The following is a 24,295-nucleotide window of genomic DNA, read 5'->3' as shown; positions in this document are numbered from 1 at the left end:
AGTGGTTGATGTCTTCAAAACCTCACTGCTGACAGGGAGGTTTAAACAGTTGAAAGTAGATTAGGGTGAAATTTAGTTCAGGAACACGTCAAATTAAATCAATAATGCAAATATGCGAAAAAGCGGGCTTAATTAGGAAAGAAAAGAAAATATGGTGCGACAGCCATATTTAATAGGATTTCGCAGTTTGGGATCTTTTACAGGTCACTCTCCACGGAGCTATTCACAGTAATTAAAACTGTTTTCTTTTCTCATATAACTACCTGACAACCAAAATGATTCATGCCAAGAGGAGAGATATTTGTAAATTGTAAAAGTCGGGAAAATCTAGCTTGGGCTGACTAGATCAGGAGACGGACTAAATGAATTTCTTCATTTACATTTTTTGATGATTGCTGCCAAATGTTTTATCTTGTTTTATAGAATTAAAGTCAGTTAAGATCAGTATTCATCTACATTTACCACATCTCCCCATTGCAACAGCTATATGTCTAAAGTGGGAAACCTTTTCAAAGGCAAATATGAGAAAGCTCCATAGTTTCAAGTATTATTAAAATGAAGAGCTTACATCATGCTGCACAGTACATTCTTTTATCTATTTCCATTTTACTTAGGGTAAAATAATGTAAATAGTGGGAAATATTCCCAGAAAAAAACAATGTCAAACTGTCAAAATGATTTGAAAACAAATAAACATTTCTGCAGTATTGTCACACAGAAACATATCTAGATTACTGGCGACTGTAAACACACCACTAATGAGCGTAACCTGGGCAAACTAAAATTGGACAGAACTAAAACCCAGCCATCATCTGACACTCCAAATAAAAACCTCTTACATTAAATGTACTCTGAGTCTTTTTGCCTTCAAAGTAATCTCTCCCTGCAGCAAGCTTCTTGGTGAAATTGTAGATATAATTCCACATATACCCCCCCCCCCCCCTCTTCCCATACATTCTGCTGCAAGCTCATTATTGCCATTTCCCTGCTTTCGCTGGTCAGGGCTCCAGACTTGCCTAATGCTCTAGCCAGAGAAGTAGAACAGACAGTGACTTTTCTCATTCAAGTGATTAGATATGTGAACACCGTGTCTATCCATTCTGCTTCTGTGTCTTTGCCTGACTATGCTAGCTGGCTGTCACTGGCTGATGATTGCTGAATGATCATGATACATCTGATGGCTGTTGAAGTCTTGTGGTTCTTCTAGCTTTTGATTTGGGAAGCATCACCTGCAAAAGCTATTTCATCCTGTCACAACACTATGACTGGAGCCTACTAGCTAGCTTGATTCACAGAAACAATGACAAAGAAGTGCCTTTTGATATCAAACATTCAAACACCTCTACAGTGTTTTCCCTGGCTCAGGATGGGCCTTTGGGGTAAGGGGGGGGGGGGGTTGTGCAACAGTAAAGGCAGTAGATGATGATATCTTACTGTATTTGCTGCCAATTCCGCGTCATTTTACATAATAAAATAATGTCTGTTATGCTTGAGACTCTGAATCGTGGGATATTTTCAGACATTACACGATATAGAGAACCCATAGATATTAAGCAAAATATGAATACTGATTACCTAATAAATAAAGCAATTATTTCTACCGAATGAAAAACACGGAAAGTGTAAGAAATAGAGATTGAATAGGACTGAAGTATAAACACAGAGGTTTTAAATAGAAATGTTCTTCCTTTTGGTTCCTGTGTGTCTTGCCTCCTGAGGCAACGCCTGTAGTCTGAGCTTTTGCTTAACACGCTGGCGGAGACAAGCAGCTTTTTAGTTCGGCTGTCAAAATTAATCTGCATCCTTCTGACACTTTTAAGTCAGTTCAGCTGCCAATCATCATCATCTATCTATCCTGCAGGGGCCGTGTAGCGTGGACGTTTACCTCTGCATGTGGGTGGCTGCCGGCTCCACTGGCGGCTGGCCTGGCACTGGGCTGTGGAGGGTCCTTCCAGGGTGTAGCCTTTGTTGCAGGAGAAGCGCACCACGTCATTGTAGTTGAAGCCATCGCCCGTGGTGCGCCCATAGATAGGGCTACCGGGGTGGCCACATGTGACAGCTGACGTTGACATGCATCACCCATGGACATGTCAGAGAGGATAGAAGACGAGAGGCGGTAACCAAGGGATACAAAGTAAAGGTAAAGGGGAGGGGAGTGAGAATGATAGAGCATGTGGAAACAGAGATAATAAGAGAGAGGGAGATATCATTCAATAACAATGATCTAAAGGTAAAGTACGGTGACATCTATCATATGAATATAATTACCATGAGCGTATTATTAACCTCAGAGGAGAACGGGGTAATTAGAAATCAAGATATCATTTCGATTGGGAAAAGGTAAACAGCACATTTCAGAGCAATGTTAGGTTAATAGGAGACTATCACATATGAGAATCACATTATGAGGACATGTATCAACTGTTGACTCAACTCAAGAAGGAGGAAGCTTTTGGAATTGCACAAAGGTTTTTAACATTGATTTTTTTTTAAGATAGATAAAATACTTCTTATTTATTTAAAAAAAAGTATCAATGCTTCAAGCTTTTCTGTAGAAAACTAGCCTGGAAATCCAGACCCTGATATCTTGAACGATAGAGGGTCTGGCGACGATCAATAGTAATTTCCAACTCAAGGGGCGGCTCCTACTCGTGCATTTCAAATGCCACTGCACGCAGTTGGAAAGCACTACAACCAATCAGAGCGATGCACAAGGCGACGTAAGCCCCTTTCGTTTAGCGAACAGCTGTTAAACTGTTATATTAAACGTTTGCCGTTGTCGGTCGGCAAAATAGAACATTCCACTTACTTGCTAATGAAAGATTTGAGTGCCGTCTTCCAAATCGTTAAGGGTCGAGGCCAAAGCAGTCTCAAACTCACACAACATATCCGCAGCCATCTCTGATGTTTACTATCACGGCTTCGACGTCGCATGCACGTCACTGTCGTCATCCGGTTACGTCCTCCCCAGAGTACCATATAAGGGGCTCTGGCGCGCCCGCCAGATTTCTGGCTTTCTTGATAAGCTTCAACGGAGCGTGTCCAGACCAACACGCGCAGCAAATTTAATTTGCCAGCGCCTAGTGGCAGGTCTGGGAATGCCAGGCTAGTAGAAAACTACTTTTCAATTCCAAAGCTTCCTTTAAAATGGTTCATAATAAAACACATGCTCTTTACTCAACTCTTTTGTATCTGGACAGTAGAGTCTATGTTAAGCAACTCTGAAATAACCAGGTCTGTCCGTCTTTTATGACAGATACTGGTATTGCACACTCAACCAAAAAAAACATGCATGTACACACGCAATCCCTCTTCAAGTCATTCAGTGAGAATTGGTGTTAAAGTACTTACAGATACAAACTGGGAGCTGTCCGGACCAGTTGTGATCCTGCTGGCAGATCCGCACCGAGGAGCCAATGAGCCTGAATCCAGGATTGCACTGGTAAACCACGGTGTCCCTATAACCAAAGTTCTCCCCAATCACCTGCCCATTTACGATTTGCTCTGGAACACCACAGTGACCGGCTGTACAGTGATGAAAAAAACAAAAAGAACACAGTATTGTGAATTCTATTTTCCTTCTGCTTAATGTTTCTTTCTCTTTATCAACAAGATCATTCATTTATTTGGAAATGGAGACTTGACAAAGACAGTGTATTCTAAAACACAATTTAAAGTGCTTAATATTAAAAAGTATTAATAACAGCCTACAGTCAGAAGAATATGCAGTTGTAGTAGCCAATGATGAGGTCCAGTGTTGGAACGGAATGCTATGCACTTCAGAAATCACAATGAATTATCTCAATCAATTATTCATGTGGTGTAATACTTTTGCTCAAGTTTGCAGTGTTTCAGAATAATGGCCTACAGTAGCACCCACTCAACTAATGGACTATATTTGTAGGGTAGAGAGAGACACAGCTTTGACCGTTAATACTTTTGAATAACTTTGCATTTTGACAACTGTATTATACAATGAAATGAGGAAACTGGTAAACAAAATGTCTTGGAATTATAATGCCTGCAAACAAATTAGTTCAGTTTATTTGTGAAACATATTGGATTTGGAAAGCATTTTTTCAGCTCATTATCGCTGAATTATTTCTCAATGTATATTGGCCCCAGCTTTACTCGTGGCGATAACTTGTGGCTTTTCTCATCTACTGTGTAGACAGAGAGACGCATGTGAAACTCCTGGAAATCGGTGCAATACGTTCATGCACGTAATCTTATTACTTTCGGCTACAATAAATACCTTTCAGAGAGGAGGAATCTTGCTGAGATTTCCACTGCCACTTAAAACCTGCAAAATTGCCACTGACTGTGAGTCTGATTCCCTAATTCACTCCTGCACCCAGAAACTCAGCCGAGCATTTTATTATCATACTCGAGTTGAGAGCAGCCCAGACTCTCTGAAGACAGTGCTGAAGAAGGTGACTACACTGAGAGGGGTCCTTGGCTATGTTAACCCTGACAGTCATATTACTAAATAAGAGACATGTGCCCTTCTTTTAATGAACTGTACCAATCTTGAGTGGAGCTTGGAGTGCTGGTGCCAAAGGGTTGAGAAACGGACTAATGCATCTGCAAGGGAAACTGTCACATTCTCCTCCAGTGTGGATCTGAATGTAGCCTAAGTAATTATATATGTCTCATTTTCTTCCACACTACAGGGCTGTGATGAGCTGTGGTGAGCTAAGCTGTAGCATATTGTCTTGTTTATATAATGTATCTTAGCAACAACTGAAATAGTGCTGGTACAACTTGGCAAGTGTCATGTACTTTCAGGACAGCTGTGGCTCTGTAGCTGCTATCTCACATTTAGCATTTTAAACCCTCATATCAGACTGACTTGGAGGCTTTACTGTAGAGTTCCATGCTCCAATTAACTGAACCGTTTTTGCCAAAAGTGATTGCACATTGGCACAATATATTTTACCTTATGATCTCTACAATGCATCAAACAGTCTGATGTGTGCCAGCACCAAATGACAACATAGAGCCAGCATTGAGGACCAGCATGAAGTCAGAACCAGAAGACCAAAAATTGCACATCTTCCAAAATGTTTTCGGTAATTGGCCGTACACAACAAGTTACAGCCACCCTCTGCTTCCTAATCTGGTTCTATTCTGGGTATGTTGGCCTAATCAAAAACGCTTATTTTCTGTGAGGACAAATTGCCAGCAGTGTTTGACCGAAGATTTACACCCTGCTTACCCAGGCAGTGTGTCTCTGTCCCACTCCAAAGGCCAGACAGGAGACACTCTCTAACTGTAGATCCGCTTAAAACATAGCCAAGGTTACAGCTGAAAATGCCGGATGCTCCAAAAGTAGTTTGGGTCCCAATTTTCTTCCCATTAGGCGGAGTGGGAAGATCGCTACAGGAAATTACTGCAATATGATAAAGATTTCAACAAGAAAGGGAGGAGATAGAGGAGGAAGGGAAGGAGAGAACATGACACCAGGAAAGGAATGAGAGAGGAGAAAGAAAGAGGACACATAAGTTGGCTTACATCTTCAGAGTCAAAAGGAGAGCACATCGTACCGACCTTAATGCGATAAAAGAGTGACCTGTGCTATTTCATGGGGAAGATAATGAGAATGTTTGCCTTTGTCCCAACATCTTTCATCATGCTGGCTCACAACTCCCTTTACCATTACACAGGCTACTCAGCTCTTTTGCCTCTCAAGAAGTAGTTCCCATGGCAGCCTAGAAAAGCTTTTATTTTCCAACAATCAACAATATCTAACCTAGGCAGAGAAGGAAATATTTGTACAGTATAAAAGTAAATAATTGAGCTGCTCTTTAAGTGAGCTGAAACTAATATATTCATTCTTCAAGTTTTAAGAAGAAAAACATTGTTTTTCAATTGAAAAACAATGTTTAATTCTATTCTATCTTTTACTTTTACTTGAGACTAAAGAAATGGGGAATGGGACTATGTACTATGTGAATTTATTGACATTTATTTTTTCATGATCATGTAATTACAAAATAGAGACATATGTAGGAGAACATTATCTATTTGGCGAAGTTGGCCAAATGTAATTATCAAGTGGTCTGCATTCATGAATATGTGTGATTTAAATTTTGTGATTTCTTGTGTTGCTGAAGCAGAAGTTACTTACTTCTACACCGAGGTCTCTCGTTCCTCCAGCTCCACACCCCATTGGCCAAGCACTGGATGTGGGCGGGGCCTACACGGTAGTATCCAGGGTTGCAAGTGAAGATTATTTTAGTTCCATACTCATAGGCCGAACCGTTTACAATTTTCCATTTCCCGTGGTCCAGAGAGAAGGAGCTGAGACTAGGGCACATAATGACTGTGCCGAAGAAAAGGGAAAAGAATGTGTTGGTAGTTTGCATTGTTAGTTTGGTCAAGTCAAAACCAGTCATCACGTGTAACAACCCAACAGTGTAGATGAATTACAAATACAGTTGGATAGAAACATTTTAATGAGTAAGGAACACAATGTAAATAGCAACCCTCCTGCAGTTACTGGCTACACAGGTTTTTCCTAAACAAAGTTGTTGAATTGACAATGAAACCAGAAGAGTTTGAAATGTAAACATTCGCTCTTTGCTGTGGGACACAGCAGGGAATAAACATTGGTCTCAGTAGTAAACATTGTTGTCAATCACTCATTACACTGTCCTTCAGACTTAGACAAGTTGCAGAGGAAGGTAAAAACACTTACCACAGCAAAAGCTACAGATTTTCTCTCCACTATCATTCTCCCTTTCATCCATCCGTGTTTTTGTAAAAGGAAACCAAGACTTGTGGTGGGGACTGCACTCCATATTTCATGACACCCTCGTTTACCATACAGTGTTTTATTGAAACCGTTTGATATTCCTCAACTTATCCAGAGGATTTTTCAAACTCCAACTTTTTCTCTCCAGTACACAGCTGTCAAAAATTCCAATCAGTTCCTTCTCCATAAGCCTTTCCTGTCCTCTTCTCTTATCTTCTCCTTCCAATTGCTTATCCATACTCTGTGTTTTTGTGGTTACGCTGTCTCTCTAAATCACTCTCTCTCTCTTCTCTACAGCTTGCCTCGTGCCCCCTAACACCTTCTACTCACCGATGCATCGTGGTATCTTGTTGTGGTTGCTCCAGGTGCCGTCTGGCTGGCAGACTGTGGTCGTCAACTCTTTGGAGGAGAGCCGGTAGCCGCTGTTGCAGAAGTAGGTCACCCGTGTGCCGACGGAGTAATCAGTAGCGAGCACACCTCCATTCACTGGCGCACTGGGTACACCGCATGACACAGCTGCAGGCGGCAAGAGGATGATTGTCCAACACGTTTATGCATAGTACAAGTCACATAGAGGAGAGGTTTGCACAGAGACGTCTGGCAAACACTGTCAATGGCAGGCAGGCACATATTCACTATACATTCACATTTTTGGGAGCAAGTGCTGAATACACACATATTTACTTGAACCAAAGTGCAACACCTTTGTTATGAGCAAGTAAAGAAGTGTTCTTTTCTTATGGTTATCATTTTAAGAGGTCAAAACTCCAAAGGAAATAATTGCTCAACATTGACATTGAAGGCCCATGCATAACTCTGACAACAACCCTTTTCATGGTGGACACTTTGACATGTCACAGCAGGAAAGCCAAGGTGTAATAATACATTAAATAACATGAATTAATAAATAAAAACAGTCAATAAGTTGAACCAGTGCGAGAGCCCTGGTATTGTGTACGCTCGCTGGAAAGGCTTAGGTCTAGGACACAGATTCTGCGTCTACTGCACATCTGCGTCTGACTTTTTTTTGGCCACCGTGTTAACCCACTACAGCGGCCACACATTCAACCTCGGACGCCCTGCCGATGCCCGTCGGAGGCGTCAGGAGGCTCACCTACTTTTTCGGAGAGACACAAATCTCTTTCGAGTTTCTCTGCTTTAACTGATCTGTTGACAGTCATACCAGCAGCATTCACTGTAGTTTCACGATTTTCGCGGTTTGTCTCTTTCAAAATAAAACTTCCTACAAGCGAAAATGTTGAGAGAAAAAAGAGAAGAAAAAAAAGGCAATGAGGCACGCGGATTACTGTCGAAACTCTATATTAATCATATGCATCATTAAATGACATGAAACACCTTCATATTAATTGGAATCATCTATGAAAACTCTTTGTAGAAAGACAGGGCTTTTAGAAGCAGCGCTGCAGCAGTATCAGCTGAGACGTTGCATGTCCGGCCGAAAACAGCGAGAGAGACGCAGCAATAACAGACGCAGAGACGCAACAGCATGAGGTAGACGCATGATTTGTGTTCCAGGCCTCACTGCAGCACTTAATGGGACTGAAGTGTATTTTGCCCACTACGACAAGTCAAAAAGTCTGTTCCTGGGTGACTGCAAAAGTGCCATATTTCTTGCCAACAGTACGCTTACAACCACATTCAACATTTTAGGTATAAGTGTTAGGCCTTATTCACACTAGATGCATGTGTGTTGTTTGGATCTTTTTAATTAGGTTCCCATGTTAACTGGTTAGACTGTTCGCATGTCAGCGCTTCCCAGAGGCATGTTCGGCGCAGCACAGCTGCCTGACGGTTCGATCTCAGGAGGGACGGCTATTTGTTACATGAGCGATGCGCTTCTAGCAGAAAAAGACAGTGTAATGATGTGTTTCACATCATACAAGCTACACAACTTGGCAGACACATACATTTGTCATTTGCCCGGCAGTAGTTCAGTCTGTGGGGACTTGGGCTAGAGACTGAAGGGTCGCTGGTTTAAGTCCAGGGCGGACCAATCTTGGAGTGTTGCGCCGAGGGCACTGCAGAAGTGACCCTAAGCAAGGCATAAAAGTCCAAAACTGCTCCAAGCTTCGTCTCTGTGAGACTTTAACAGTTTTGGTAAACAAAACACACCTTTGCAATCAACAATTATCGTTTATATATCCTAATATCGTTAATATCATTTTAATTATCCACAGCCAATTTAAAATCAATTGAGGTAAGTATGGCAGGTCAAGCGGGGCTACAGGAATGATGAGTGCAGTGTGAACACAACAGTGTGTGAGACACAGCAGTTCTGCAAAGCAGCTGTGGCGTGGTAGTTTGTTGCATCTAGTGTGAACATGGTGTTAAAACATCTACAATTATAGTTCACTAAGGCATGAGAATATTATATGCCAATCAATCAAAACTTCAGCTTAAATCAGACAGAAAGCTCAAGCTAGTATGTTTGAAGGTCTTAATCATCAGAGCCAAGTCAGAGGGAGTGAATAGAGCGGGGAAACAAACATCTGCAGGGCCACACAAAATAGGAACAATTACGCAAACACACATCAGAAAATTGAGCAGCAATGGTATCTGCGCACTGAAACATCACAAGTATGAATCTGCCAACATGGCCTGAAGTCATTACATTGCCTTTGCAATTTCATGAGAGAATCAATCCACCTACATTTGTGAGCACTGGTAAGTTACAATCAAACCAACACTGATGACAGCACTTTTCTATACTGCAGATGTAAAGTTTAAATATAGGGAGAGTGAATTATTCATCAAAGCTTCTAAAGGTCAGTTGGTCTAAGACATTTTATATCAATGGTCTTTTTCTGCCTGAGCGTCACTGATTGATTATATACTGTAAACGCTCAGTCTATCATACAATATGAATTGGAAAGAATGAATGATTGAACATACTGTAATTTGATATTCACCAACTAGTGGCTAGCAGATGGATAGCATCAGCATGCATATATTAGTCCATATCAGTTTATGGGCATTCGAAAAGCTGTTTGCAATTAACGAACTGAAAGAAATAATCACAGGTGTGAAGTGTTTTTTAAGTACATCTGTTGCTGTTTGCTAGTGTGTGAATATGAGTGTGTGTGTGTGTGTGAATATGAGTGTGTGTGTGTGTGTGTGTGTGTGTGTGTGTGTGTGTGTGTGTGTGTGTGTGTGTGTGTGTGTGTGTGTGCGCGCGCGCGCATGTGCAGGTCCATGCGATCATGTGCACACATAAATGCACACATTTCACATGTGTGCATCAAAGAACCCAATTAGTTGAGTGAGAGTCAAGAGCAGCATACACTCCATGCTAAAGGTGAGTTAGCTAAAGTAATTTGAACAAGTGGAAATTGACAGAAGAAGGGAGCATTGATTTCTGTTCCCTTTCCACCTGACAGGGTACTGGCCCTCAATCAGGCTGGATTTAGCTCAGCTGCTAACAACACAGAAATAGAGCTTGGGCTGAGGCACTGGTGTGCCTTTAGCGCATGCTTGCTGAGCGTAGGGCAGAGGCAGTGACCAGAAGAAAAGGGAAAGAGACAGGCTGATGTTGGTAATAAAAGGCTGCCAGGGACCATGTACTCACCTTGACATGCGGGAACCGGCGCGTCCCAGGCGTAGTAGCCATAGGTGGTCTTCTTGCACACAGCTGTGCCCTTTCCAATCAGCTTGTAGCCCCTGTCGCAGGCCCAGCGCACCATGCTGTTAAGATGACCCCCGGTCTGGCTCACTACAAAGCCATGTTGTGGGGAGTCTGGGGTACTGCAGTACATCGCTACAATAGATGGAGGAAAAGAGGGGGAGGGGGAAGGGATTAGTGGCAAGGGAAAAGAGAGAAACAGAAGAGAAGGTGAGAATAAGGGAATAGAGAGCAGCAGATAATAACAGGAAAAAGAGAAATAAAACGGTGAAGAGACAAACGGATGAGAGGCATTTACAAAACCCCTCTGGAGAAAGACTGAGGTGAACATTTTTAGTCACAGTAAGGCACCATTTTAAATGTAGAAAGTTAATGAGGGAAAATGCCTAAGGAGTGTCACTTCTATTTAGCACTCGGGCTGTGTGCCATGAAGTAAAGGATGTCCTCGAAATCATATTAGTACTATTCCTCTCTGGCTTATGGGCACGCACACATTCAACTTGCTTTAACACATGCAATACTGGTGTATCCTCCAGTTATTTGTTCCAACGGCTTTTCCCTCATGTTACAGACCATCAAACACAAAAAAGGTTAATTTGATTTTCAGAATATGAGCACCCAACAGCCTATGGGACAGAGAATGCAAAGGAGGGATCTGTGCTTTGCAAATTCTTGCTAACATTTCTTCTCCTGCATGACTGGGAGATAGTTGGGATTTAAAATGAAAAGACACACACTGGAGTGTATGTCAGTTCATGTTCAAGTCAATCAAGTCAAGCAGGAGTGCTTTTTTTCTTCTTCAACATTCATCACACGACTTGCTTTCACAGTAACACTTTGGTGTGTATTAAATATAATGGAGAGACAGGACATGAAAATATAATGTCTTTTGTGCCTTTTTAATTATTATTGATGCATTTCAAAGAAGGGAAGACGATTCCCTATGCTGCTCATGCTCTGCACCATTTGCTTTATTAAATAACCAATTAAGAATTTAAAACCTTTTTATATTAAAGAGTGCAAAATAGCATGGAAGTCTTCCAGTGACTAGCTTCCTGCCTCGTTATTTCTGTATGTGAAAAATTATGAGCCAAGTATTTTTGTCAATTAACGGATATTAAAAGACTCAACAAATAACACCCCAAAACAACAAGCTGTGATAAAAATCATGGGGTCAAATTGTATCCACAGTAATATAAATGAGCTTTAACAGATACATTTGAATAATTAACCCCTATGTATTGTTCTCACTTTTTCAATTGAAGTGGCTCTACATGCCTGAAATATAAATTGTAAGCCCATGACTTTTATCACTTGTCTGTTTACAGACAACATATTTCCAAATAGCACTAATAAAAGGAAAATATGATCATAAGCTGGATACATACTTTGATACTCACCCACGTATCTTATCTGGAAGCCGTGTCGGTTGGTGCCATGATCAGAGGACCAGCGCAGCAGAATCTGGTGGCCTGTGGTGGTCAAGCTGAAGGGGGTTTCAATGTCACCGCTCAGTGATGCCATGCTCTGGCTGTAGATGTTGGGCCCTGAATAGAGACAGATCCATGTCAAAAACAAGCAACACAACATTGATTAGTTTTTGGGATAAATAGCATTCATTAAATGTATGCTGCTTTAGTGAGAAAAAAAATTATATCATTACCGTTTCAAAAATTACATCATATGAGACTTTCAGTTACAACTTTCAACATATGAACAATCGACCAACAGATCAATCATTTCAGAATGTCCAGATTAAACCCACCATCAAACACTTCCAAGATGTCAAACTCTTTTTCTGTTTGGAAGAGTTCAAAGTGCAGGGTGATGTTGTAACCTTTCTCCACATTGATCAGCCAGGAGCACATCTGGAGATTGGGGTAGTTATCAGGATAGCCCGGACTCAAGATCACCCCCATCGAGTCAAAACGCACCTCGTGAGCCGGACATTGGACTGGGAGAAGACAAACAGGAGTCAACCGTCAAGGTTGCATTATGGGAAGACAATGACACAGAGGAGGAACAACAGAGAAAGAGAAGAAGGGAAACGGGGAGGAGGTGAAAGAGGTAGATGAGAACCCAGTGGAGGTAGGATAAACACAGCAAATGGCTGTCTTCCCTTTTCCTCACTCCAATACCTTACTGTGACGCGTATAAATGACATTGAAAACAATAACTAGTCATGAAACAATTACATTTCACCGAAACTGATATTGCACCGAAGGGCTGAGCTGGTGAGCCCTGATATCAATCTATCAAATAACAATACTGAGACAGCTTACTTTGTATGGAAAATGGCGTGTGTGTGTGTGTGTATGTATGTGGTGTGTATGGTGTGTGGTGTGTGTGTGTGTGTGTGTGTGTGTGTGTGTGTGTGTGTGTGTGTGTGTGTGTGAAAAATGCCAGACCTGTTTCTTTCTTTTTCTTTTTTGCTGGTAAGTTTCTGTTCTTGGTCACAAGTGAAGAAACATGACTCATATAAAAGGTTAATGCGAACAACTGTTCTAGATAATAAGGTCACTGGAAACAATCTGACATATATCAAGGCAAAAAAGGCAGAAGTAAAGAGTGGTCACACAAAGCGGTATGAGTATTCCTGCTGGCGAGTCACAGCAGAACTTTCAAATAGAAAAGCCTTTGGCTTAATAATAACAGTCAGATATGTTCTGAAAAACAGTCGGAGTGAACAAACAATCAATGCATTTCTTAAATCACACAATACATTTGTGGTGTTTTGTGTGATTTCAAGATAGATATTCTCATGACATATCTCAACAACAGATACTGAATCAGAAATAAAAGGTTTTGCCGAAATTTGTACCAGGCAGAATCAATGTTTATAAAAACACTACTGTAGTGTTTATTTATTTAGGCAACAAATCTCAACTCGATATGTTCAGAAAATCAATTCACAGCAATTTCATATACAATATTTCTTCAGTACAGTTGTTTGCCCGTTTGTGAGAAACATCATCAATAATCCAGTGCATACTCTTTTGAAGAATACCCTGATCAGCTGCTTTTGATTTTTGCATTTTACAAAACAGCATCACTGTTTTTTTGTTATTTCCAACCACTGTGCTCTCTTCTTTTATTATGTTGTTTGTGATGGGTATACACTGTAGATATGCTGTAAAAAGTAAAATATAAAAATAAATTTCCCCTATTTACATAAGCAGTTTAAGTGGATACTTTTGAGTAAGGGATAAACATACAATGGAATGAAGCAATTTTCAGTCATGCCACTCATGTAATTTTTTTCCCTCACAATGTGAATGTTTATGACACAAGGGCATACTGTTATGTAGTGGGTTAGTCAGGTCATAAATAGGATTTTTTGTCTCAGTTTTGATTTTCAAGTTTTTAAAACAGTGAATTATTCAAAGACGCCCCCTTAATAGGTGTCTGTATTTAGAGATTAAGCATCTGAGATGAGAAACAAGGTCTATAGCGCACAATTTTAGCGAAAGAGTTATGACTCCCACTGGCAATATGATGGAATTCCAAATGGGGGTTTCAGTTGGTGCAGTTACATAGATTCAAATGGCTGCTTCCTCAGTTCTTTCATCAGCAGAAATTTCTGTTTCTACCGATGCCAGTAGGGATATTTGTCGAGGAGCCAGCACAAATCAGTCTTAAAGGAAATGTGTAAAGTGTGCAAGTAATTACTACTAAATATTGCTAATTTCAACTCTAATTGTCCTATGCATAATTTCACTGGCGTTAATAACCTAAACACACTGTGAAACACTGTACTGGTTCACATCCCTCCAGACTTTTACCATATTGAACAGCTTTATGATAAACATAGTATTCACTCATTGACAATATCTAATGCACTGTGTGTAGAGTCATCTATCTGGTAAGATTACGTTATTGAAATAATTGAGCCCACATACCTGTGTATAAGCTCAGGTTGCCAGACAGACACTTTTTTCTAACAAGCACAGTGGTGGCTTAACCTGCTTTGCTTCAAACTTTAGGTGGAGAGATTAAAACATAGGCTAGTGTAATGAAAGGCTTAAACTGTTTCAGACAACTACATACTGGATCTTTTTTAGAAGACTATGATGAGGTTATGAAGCTACCCTGAGAGCATGCAGAAGCTTACAATGTAGCCTTTTCATGTGGTGTTTGGCTATAGAACAAATGTAGACCTCTCTACCTTACCGAAGTAGGCTACACACCAGTAATTACCATGCCGTCTCAGATATTATGTTTGAAATATTATTTTCCAAAAAACAATTTAAAATACATCCATACATTTAAAAAGTACAAATTAAAATATAATTGTTAAAAAAACAGTCAACCTGACATTAGTATATTTAATATATAGTCTAATGGGTCGTACACACTAAATTAGCATATTAAAGCATCCTTAGTGAGTTACATCCAGGTAAGTGTTGTATGAAGTATATTTGATGACATGCATGTCAACTTGATTTGTTTAACCAATGGTTCAATCTTGCAAAGTGTATTTATTTACTCAGCATACTGCTTATGGAATTAGAATAATTTGACAATGACTGTTTCATACATTGTCAGCTACAGAGACATCACACAATAAAGCTCATATACTTCAGGTATAGTGAAGATAAATTGAGAGCAGAATATTTTTTTCATTAGATTTTCTAAAATCAATGGTGTTGTGAAGTTTAATATGACAACATTTAATGGGTTTTTTTTTCAACCTCAGTGTGGCAGATGGTTTACCAAGCAAACACAACAGTCAACTCAATTGTGGATCTATTCTTGATCAAAGCTCCTGCATAACCTTTTCATAGGGTTTAATAAAGAAGGAGTCTGGGGAAATATCCTTTAAAAAATGGGTATTTGGGGGTCAAATTGCATAGCCATGCAAGGACATTTCAGTGTTATCTCATAAACTAAAAATAACAATTTACACAAGCGTTGACAGCAAACAAAGGCAGAGTTAGGGGAAGACAAGAGAATTATTTCCCCTGCCCAATCAGTAAGCTGCTGACAGGAAATGGCCTCTTTTTACAAGCTTACTCTAGCAGTCTCTTGGATGTGAATAGCAGGTCATCTCAAATTCAAGTTCAACTGTACATGTCCCACTGAGAGCAATTACTGTAGTTTCCTGCTAGTTGTGGCACAGGGAACATAAGAAAATGTAATGAATTCTTCACTGCAGTGAGGTGATCCATGAAAATGTCAAACAACAAACGAATAAGCCAGAGGTCCTGAAATAGTACTAACTACGACAGTTTAATGCAATAGGGCAGGTTTTAAGGAGGATTTTGATCCAATATATGTATGGTCATCTGACAAATGTAGTTGCACAGTTTATAATGTACCTATTTATTTGTGCATGTCACTTTATTTTCCTGAGGATATGATCATTTCTGCTATGGAATTTAACAAGTGCAAACGCTTTATTGGACTCAGTATGTCTTTTCCCATATGAATATCTAACATTATTTAGCATAACCCAACTTGGAGGACCCATCATCTTGGCAGCGTACAACACAATTTACTAGGGCCCGACCGATATATCGGCCGGCCAATTTAATCGGCCGATTATAGCACATCTCCGAAAAATCGGCATCGGCAAAATGGCCGCCGATTTCAACAATCATGTTGAGTGAGATGCATTGCTGCCCCGGAGGTAGCCTTATAGCATATTAACAGCAGCAGCAGGTGTGTTGTAATACATTGGATTAATTCACACTTGACAGTTCCCCCTGACACCAATAGCAGAGTCATTGGTCAACTCTTGACTGTTAATAATAGTAGTTGATATTATTATAGTTATTATATAGAATGTATATAGTGCTTTATTGGAGATCATTCAAAGACACTTTACATCAAACATATAGAAAATCATACTTATAGAAAAAGAAAACAAAATACAGACAAATTAAAGATAAGGTTTGGAGTGGAGTCCGGTGTAATTACAGTCATATGAAAAAAGTTTGGGAACCCCTCTCAGCCGGCATTATAATTGACTCTGCTTTCACAAAAAATATATAAAAGTGGTATGTCTTTAATTTACCAGGAACAGCTAAGTACTGGGATGTTTTCCAAACAAAGAATTTTTGAAAAGCAGTATTTGGTTTTATGAAATAAAATAAAATGTGAAAAACTGACTGTGCAAAAATATGGGAACCCTTGTGGTTTTGTTGATTTTAATGCCTGTAACAGCATGTAAAACTGATGACTTTAAACACAAAGTTGGTTGGATTATGTTGTTAAGCCTTGAACCTCATAGAAATGTCTGTTTAATCATGAGAAAATGTTTTTTAGGTGCCTAAATGCAAGTTGCACTTCTCTTTGACTCTCTGCTGAAGTGAGACAGAATGGGATCATCAAAACAGCTCCCAAAAGATCTGAAAAACAAAGATTGTTCATTGTCATGGTTTAGGGGAAGGCTACAAGAAGCTTTCCCAAAGGTTTCAATTGTCAATTTCGACTGTAGGGAACGTTGTCAGGAAATGGAAGGACACAGGCATAGTGGCAGTTATGTCCCAAAGCTAATAGCTATACACCAGGCAGTCAAAAATACATATAAAAACTATTATTTTAGTTTCACCGTTTAAAGAAAAGCACAAGTAGCTTCCTATCCGTTGTGTTATTAAAAACAAGGCATTAATAGACTGCTGTGGTTAAGATAAATTAGTGGAGTATGAGCAAAAGCATTCTGTTTTGGTGTATGTAATAGGCTGTACTATGGGCATATTGTCGCTTAGCGGGGAAAGCAACATGGCTGTCGCTCAGAACATTTTCGGGGCCGTGGACCAATACGAAATGGGGGGGGGGGGGTTATCATACGGTGGACGTTTCTGGTTACTAATGTGGGGGGAAGCATGGACATATAAAGAAAATATGGGGATGTGGCTGTGCCGACTGTGACGTAATAGTCGGCGAGAATTCTGACTCGAGTATATTGGGGGGAGGGGTGGGGGTTTCAGAAAGGGGGAGAGTGAGAAAAGGAGAGATTGTTATTTTTTTTATATTTTGGCAGTCTCTAGGCACACCGTGGACCCATGGATATGTTAGAACACATTTAAAAAGTGCATTTAGCATAATATGTGACCTTTAAGATAAACTGGAAAAAAACAGTATTAAGAGAGCTTGAGCTACCTTTCAGTGCAGCATGAATGACTGCCTTCAGTTAGCAAAAAAGAAACTGATAGAATAATTACAAACTATTCCTATTGTTGCTGATGTAGGAAGTTGATCCCTTTCAAACAAACATGGTTATAGAGCATAGAAAGTATTTCACTGTTATTCCATTAAAGTCGAGCCTGATAAGATTTTACATCTGCATTACTGACAGGTATTATAGTATGCAAGGATGCAATGACTCTTCTCCACTATATCCTATCCCTCTATACTCTGCAGTGTTGAACAAGCTAATGAAATGCGCCTGTCTGACCTTTGTGCATTCACTAATATGAGCTATTCACTGGCAGTTCTGCATGTAGTCTTAAAGTAAATAAAGTATAAGGATATGAGAAGTTTACAGATTCTGGTTTACAGGTTAGGATACGCGACTAAAGGAGAAATAAGTGATATGGTCTTTTTAGCTAACTTCCTGTTAGTGACTGCAGATAGCTTCCCCCCCCCCCTCTCGTCCCTTCATCACCACCACATGAACACGCATCCGTCTTTGTCAGATAGTGCCGCGATGGATTTTATCCGGCAATAACTGCAAAGCTGAATGACCGGGAGACCTGTGTTATGAACTGTGAATACTGTTAAAGTGAAGGTTGTATGAATATAGAGTGATTTAACACTTTTATTAACAAAAAATATCACTTACTCCTCATTTAAGCTTTGCCATCACTATTTGTTGATTTTCTTGTGGCCCTTGCCATATACTAATGTCTGCCTGATGAATCTTTACAAAAACAATGACGGCAACAAAAGTTTTACAGGAGAAGAAGCACAATATCAAATCAGACATCAAATAATAACAACCAGGGATAAGCAAATACGTTCCAATCATAATTCCTATTCTAAGATGCTTTATTAATGCAGGCTCTGTTTTTTCAAGCATCTGTCAGCCCTAAATCACATGCCCAATGGCCCTCATTTATCAAACTTGCGTGGAAACTGGTGCAGATTCTGGCGTAAATACCTCCCTACGCCAGGTATCTCGTGGGATTTATCAAACAGTCGTATCTCGCCAATCTCGGCGTATGCCAGGCCATTATTGATAAATGCGGCGGCTGAAAACGATCGTATCACGCCCCTATATTTTCTCAATTTAGAGGCCTCGCCCAGAGGTTTTACGACATGGATATGCGCATTACGGCACAGAAGAGGAACTTCTCTGAAGTAGAAATTGACAAAATAACAGCAAAAGAAGAAAAAAAAAAGAGTTTCATTTCGGAGCATTACAAGTGGCATCAAAGAACGACAGAAGGCAGTACCGTACTTTTCGGCCTACAAGCCGCGACTTTTTCCCCGTTTTTCGACCCTGTTATTACACAGCACAGTATATATTCTGTAGCTACTAGGGATGGGCGTTAGTAATCGAGTACTCCTTGTTTCAAATGATCTCGATTGGTGGATGAGGAAAATCGTTTTTTGTTTTTTTTAGTGTTTGTAGCCTTTAGGCCGGCCGGCGGGCCGCCCCTATTTTAAAATGTTATATACGTGTACAAAACGGCACAAAACGGATATAAAGTTTAACAAAATTAAATATTTTGATCCAAGTTAAATAAACTAAGCGTTGTGTCAAACAGCAACCGTCTCCACAGCACCGCGGAGCTGAATGCAGTGCTGGAAAACTTGGAAAGTCACGTAAAGAAGCCAGGCTGACTTCGGGCACATTCGAGCAAACGACATTTAAGAAGCCTTTATTATGGAATATAGGATTGAGATTCAAAAGCCGACCGGTGTAACGTTCCGTTAACGAGGAATTAGTCGCGGTAATTAGTCACGGACAGGAGTGAGCATTACGCGGTTGGATATACTACTAGCCTACTTCTACTGCTTTGGTGAGTTATTTAGCCTATCTATGTGTTTAAATTGTAGGACAATAATTTTATTGTATTTGCTGCCCTTCTTATTTTAAATGTCTATTTTGATTGTTAGCCAACTACAGCCCATGCTTTTTTTCTCTCTCCACCGCAGACCTACTCGATCGGTTTAAATTGTGGCCCGCTTATTTAATTACTTTCAGTTAGGAAAATGTGTTTTAAACTTGTGGAAAATAAATCCTTAATATCATATGGCAACTGTGACTGTTTGACATAAGCATTGAGCGCTTTATTGCGGTCAACCGTTGTTCTGTAGACAGATGCGTTGCGTTCTAAAAATAGAAAAAAGTTTAACGAGGAATTGATTGATCCTCGAGGAATGCAAGCGATCACACGAGTAGCGAAAACACTCGTGCCCATCCCTAATAGCTACTATTGCACAAAATGGTAACACTTACGTACGTTATGCAAATATGCAACTTGTTTGTTGAAATGTTAATATATGGGAGCTTCCTCAAGCAGCCATCTCTTTCCCGACAATCCCCTCTGTGCACGAACTCTTACATATGGTAATTAAACATTATAACACCTGCGGCTTATTGTCCAGTGCGGCATATAGTACGGAAAGTACGGTAGTTAGGAAGGAAATAACTCCTGCGGTCAACAGCATTGATGTTGACAACAAACGATCTCCAGCGCTCAAATGCTATAAAACAGCATTTCGCCATTTCTTTACCTAGATGAAGAAAAAGTGGTCTGACTCAAAAATCGCCACTAAAAAAAGCGTGTTACTGTTCTGAAATGCAACCAACGTGCGGGCATAATATAAGTGTTAGAGGAGAAAAAGACGCACCAACTGTCCGATAATGGTCCCCATAAAAGAAATACACGTCTGCAGAGATTTGAATGATTAAAATGTATTGGCCCTTTTAGATAGCACTACTCAAAAGGGGTTTAAAAACTAAAAATAACACATTTTGCATTTTACTGTATGACAGTATGCGCTTGGCACGAGTGGTCAGCCTGGCCGTCAGCTGCACAAGCCGACCCGGCAACGATCAGCTGTGAGAGCGCCCACTGTCCTGCTGAGCTGCTCCACTAGCAGATCGGAAAAACGTGCTGGTTAACGGTGGAAATAAATCGCTCGCTTAAGCGATCAATGACACATTAAAAGAGGAACTAACATCTAAAAAGTGCGTCAAATAAATAAAATGTTAAGTTGAATGTTGTGCCGTGTATTTTTTATCATAAAGAGCAGTGTAGGCCTACTACATATTTAATACTTAGGCTAACATTTTTAATGAATGCAGCCCCCGTGCCTCAGTGTCCCCCCAGCTGCTCCAAGTCGAAGATAACTGCCCTTACGCAGTCCCATGCAGCGCTCCTAAGTGGCCGGTGTGTGCACTATTGAATCAGCTCTCCTACTCAGTTGCACACCATAAGCTGCACAATTTTAAGTGATTAATATCTTTATTTCGGTCTGAGCAAACACTGCATTTGTATTACCTTCTAATAATTGTCCAACAAAGTCATCGGCTACCCGGCACAGCCTGCACTGCGAGTCCATGCTGTTTACAAACTTGCGTACACGAGCTGAGAGCTGGCGTGGGATTTGAGCGTATCCTACGCTCACGTCCATATTGATAAATGCCGAGATTTGCGTGGAAATGTACGTACACCCATTTTTCTAGTCTACGCACGGTTGATAAATGAGGGCCACTGTGATTACCCATAGTTTATAGAAATAAAAAAAAGACAGAAATGCTCATCAACTTAAGACTTGCAGACAAAGGGTACTTCAAAAGATGCCCATCAAATTGATCCTTCACAGTCAAATGCTGCTTCTAGGAGAGCACAGGTCTATGATCTTAGTTCAGTAGCATTCCGTGAGCTTGGATAAATTAGAATAGAGAAGCTGTTTGCCACGAGGGGCTGCTAAAAGGAAACCTGCTGCCAGTCTGCTAAAAGATGCATCAATAGCGGGTGCTACCGACTGCAGCCAACCTTGAAAGAGTGATTATGTCAAGCACGCACATAAAGGGCAAACATAACTGAACATGGATACGCATACACACAAATGGGGGTGCACGCACGCACGCACGCACACACACACACACACACACACACACACACACACACACACACACTTGAAAAAACCCATTGAGAGGCAAACTTGCAAACACAAGAAACATTCATAAAGTTACACAAAAACATACCCATAGACCCCATACTTGCACTGTGAATAAAACCAACCTTGACAGACTGGCGGGGGTCCATCCATCTGTAGCCTCTCTCCAAGTCGACAGGTCAAAATCTCACTGCCCACCAAGGTGAAGCCTGGCAAGCATGAGTACCGAATAATGTCCCCTGTGAGTTCAGTTATACATGCAAACACACACACACACACACACACACACACACACACACACACACGAAAAACATATCCATCAATTAATTTGAAAGCCTCCTCAGAACCAGCACTTGAAGCAGTAATCAACATCACATTTTGTGATGAAGATTGACATTCTCATATCTAGCCTGTGAATTACACAAGGGTGTGTGTTCTCTCCTTCTAATTTTAGAAACATACACACAGCTTACATGAAGAGCTAATTAACCCTGCCCCCGAACTAGTATATTATTGCAGGGGCCAATTCATTATTATTATTATTAAACTAATAAATATAGGTCGATACATTGCTTTCCTCTTTCCAGGCCTGTCCAAACAATTTACCTTATGTCTGGTGCAAATGTATTTTGCTAAGCATTATCCCTAGCTAGTAAACAAGCAAAATGAAATAAGACAAACCTATTTCAAACTCGTCATCATCGGTTAGGACAGTGGCATTGGCGACAGGAGGGGGTGGCTGACATGATCTCAGCTGGTATGCTGTTGGAGAGAGGACAGATACTTAACAGTGCACTAGTGTATTTGGAGAGAGAGAGAGAAAGAGAGAGAGAGAGAGAGAGAGAGAGAGGGAGAGAGAGAGAGAAAAAGAGAGACAGCAAGAGCATGTTTATATGTATTTTATATTCAACAGCGGCACATTCTTTACCCTTAATCATACTGAAACCTGATTAGATCGTAAATTGCCACCAATCACTGTCCATGATCATCACAAACCAATCAGTAATTTAGTTGGGATGGGGGACATCTTTTATTAATCAACTTCTTTTCAAAGGGACGTTGTGCTGACAGAAAAAACAGGCATGAGAGGGCATTCATCATTTACTGAACATTATACTGAACTGGAAGCAATATGATGCAAAATAAGAAAGGCCAAATAACGGCTCATACAAAAGTGGAGAATAAAGTAATTCCAATATAGAAATACAGAGACAATATCCATTTGTGATATAGAGATCTTCATTACTTAAGCATGGTTCCAGCAATGTGAATCACCAAAGATAAAATTAACAAGGGTTATTGCAGCAAGGCGGAACAAGGTCTTTACATAGCTGCTATTAAAAGGGGAGTTTACCGTAGTAATGCAGCACAAAGAAGCCGCTGGTGCTGAAGTCGCTGTGGAATTTGATGAGGATCTGATTGGCGGTGGTGGACACGCCCTCCTGTACAGAACTGCCACTGAACTGACCTATTTGAGGCGAGGCCTGGTCAGGTCCATCCCTGATAGAGAGATGGGGGAAATTACATTTAATTATCAAACATCAGAAATAACATTCTGGGATCAAAGAGCACATCTAGTTATCCCCAAGCAGTCATGTGGACACAGCAGTCGTTAAATGTTAACTGATGAGGTGATGTGTTAATTAAACTGTTGCCACCTCCAACTAAAGAGTGGGGGGTATAACAGAAATCCGAAATCCCCAAATCCCTTTAATGACATTTAAGGAATTGAAGCTCTCAAATGAATTGAAATTTAACTAAAACATTATGACCTTTTTGATCTTCAGCCCTTAGATATCTGTTGAGTGTATACGTCCATAGGAATACCACATGTACATTATCCACCCTCAAACTTCTAACTACAGCCAAACAAATCAAACTTGATTGCCACAAAATGTCATAGCAAACAATGTGGCAAAGATCTAACAATGTTTCGAGTTATGAAAACAAGTCTACCAACTCCTTCAGGCACCTACAAATGACAAAACAAGATAAGAGGCTAGCGCAGTAGCAGTCACTGAAATAGTTATTGGCATGATGCCAGTAGTGGATGAGATTATCCCTGAGATGCATGTTGTCAGCCTAACACAACTTTTAGACAGCATCTTTGGCAGTTGGGGCTGCGGCCCCCAGGTGAAGAGTTTAGTACTGAAATGCCATGTTGAATATAGAGCTGAACCTGAAGGCAAAGTTCTCAATTGACAGATACAAAGAGTTGGATTAAGCTTACTGTGCAGGTTGGGGTCAAAAAGGGAGAAGCCTGATATTTGGGAGCAGCTCTGATTGAACCTTTGTATCCATTGTATAAACATTTAAATTATACCATGTAAATCAGAAATTAATACTGAAAATTAAAGGTTAAAATCTGTTGCTGTAGCGTAACAATTATAGGGAATGAAGCAAAAAGTATGTTATATAGGAACCTATGCTGCAGATGTTTGGACTTTCTGTCACTTGGAAGCTCACAGCAACCAATGTGTAGGTCTGTTTGCAGGCAAGGAGTAGTGCGCGGCGGAAGAATAACAAGAAGAAGTTTGCGATATGGTAATGGAGCTTTTCCAATACATGGTACCGGCTCTACTCTACTCTAACGTTAACAGTTGATGTGTTTTACTCTGTCTTCATCTGGGCTATTTTTGTACATTTTGTTTTTGGATGAAGTAACATGAGGAACCACGAAGCAACATGCTTGTGTGCAACGCCTTCGAATCGGAGATTTGCTGGTTCACTCTAGCCCCTTTTAACAGCAAGTGAAAGCCGGGAATGTGCCGGAATTTCGGCCATCCGCCCTGCTGTATAAATGCGACCGTTGCGGAACG

General features: G+C 40.4%; 1 protein-coding gene across 1 annotated transcript in view; it reads right to left on the bottom strand.

Moving 5' to 3' along the window:
• LOC307260078 (CUB and sushi domain-containing protein 3-like) overlaps positions 1-24,295 on the bottom strand; it is a gene marked incomplete at its 5' end in the record, with an annotated part of 230,853 nt that overhangs the window by 45,493 nt on the left and 161,065 nt on the right. Inside the window, 11 exons of the mRNA XM_080040205.1 lie at positions 1,886-2,059; positions 3,352-3,525; positions 5,219-5,392; positions 6,131-6,325; positions 7,088-7,273; positions 10,344-10,532; positions 11,786-11,944; positions 12,163-12,351; positions 21,602-21,715; positions 22,158-22,238; positions 22,831-22,976. Of these exons, the coding sequence (XP_079896331.1) occupies positions 1,886-2,059; positions 3,352-3,525; positions 5,219-5,392; positions 6,131-6,325; positions 7,088-7,273; positions 10,344-10,532; positions 11,786-11,944; positions 12,163-12,351; positions 21,602-21,715; positions 22,158-22,238; positions 22,831-22,976 (1,781 nt within the window). The remainder of the gene's footprint in view (positions 1-1,885; positions 2,060-3,351; positions 3,526-5,218; positions 5,393-6,130; positions 6,326-7,087; positions 7,274-10,343; positions 10,533-11,785; positions 11,945-12,162; positions 12,352-21,601; positions 21,716-22,157; positions 22,239-22,830; positions 22,977-24,295) is intronic.

This window comes from Ammodytes marinus, assembly GCF_949987685.1.
Source record: "Ammodytes marinus genome assembly, chromosome: 13".
NCBI classification, from domain to species: domain Eukaryota; kingdom Metazoa; phylum Chordata; class Actinopteri; order Uranoscopiformes; family Ammodytidae; genus Ammodytes; species Ammodytes marinus.
The sequence above is the reverse complement of the archived record's forward strand: the minus strand, read 5'-3'. Positions and strand labels throughout refer to the sequence as shown.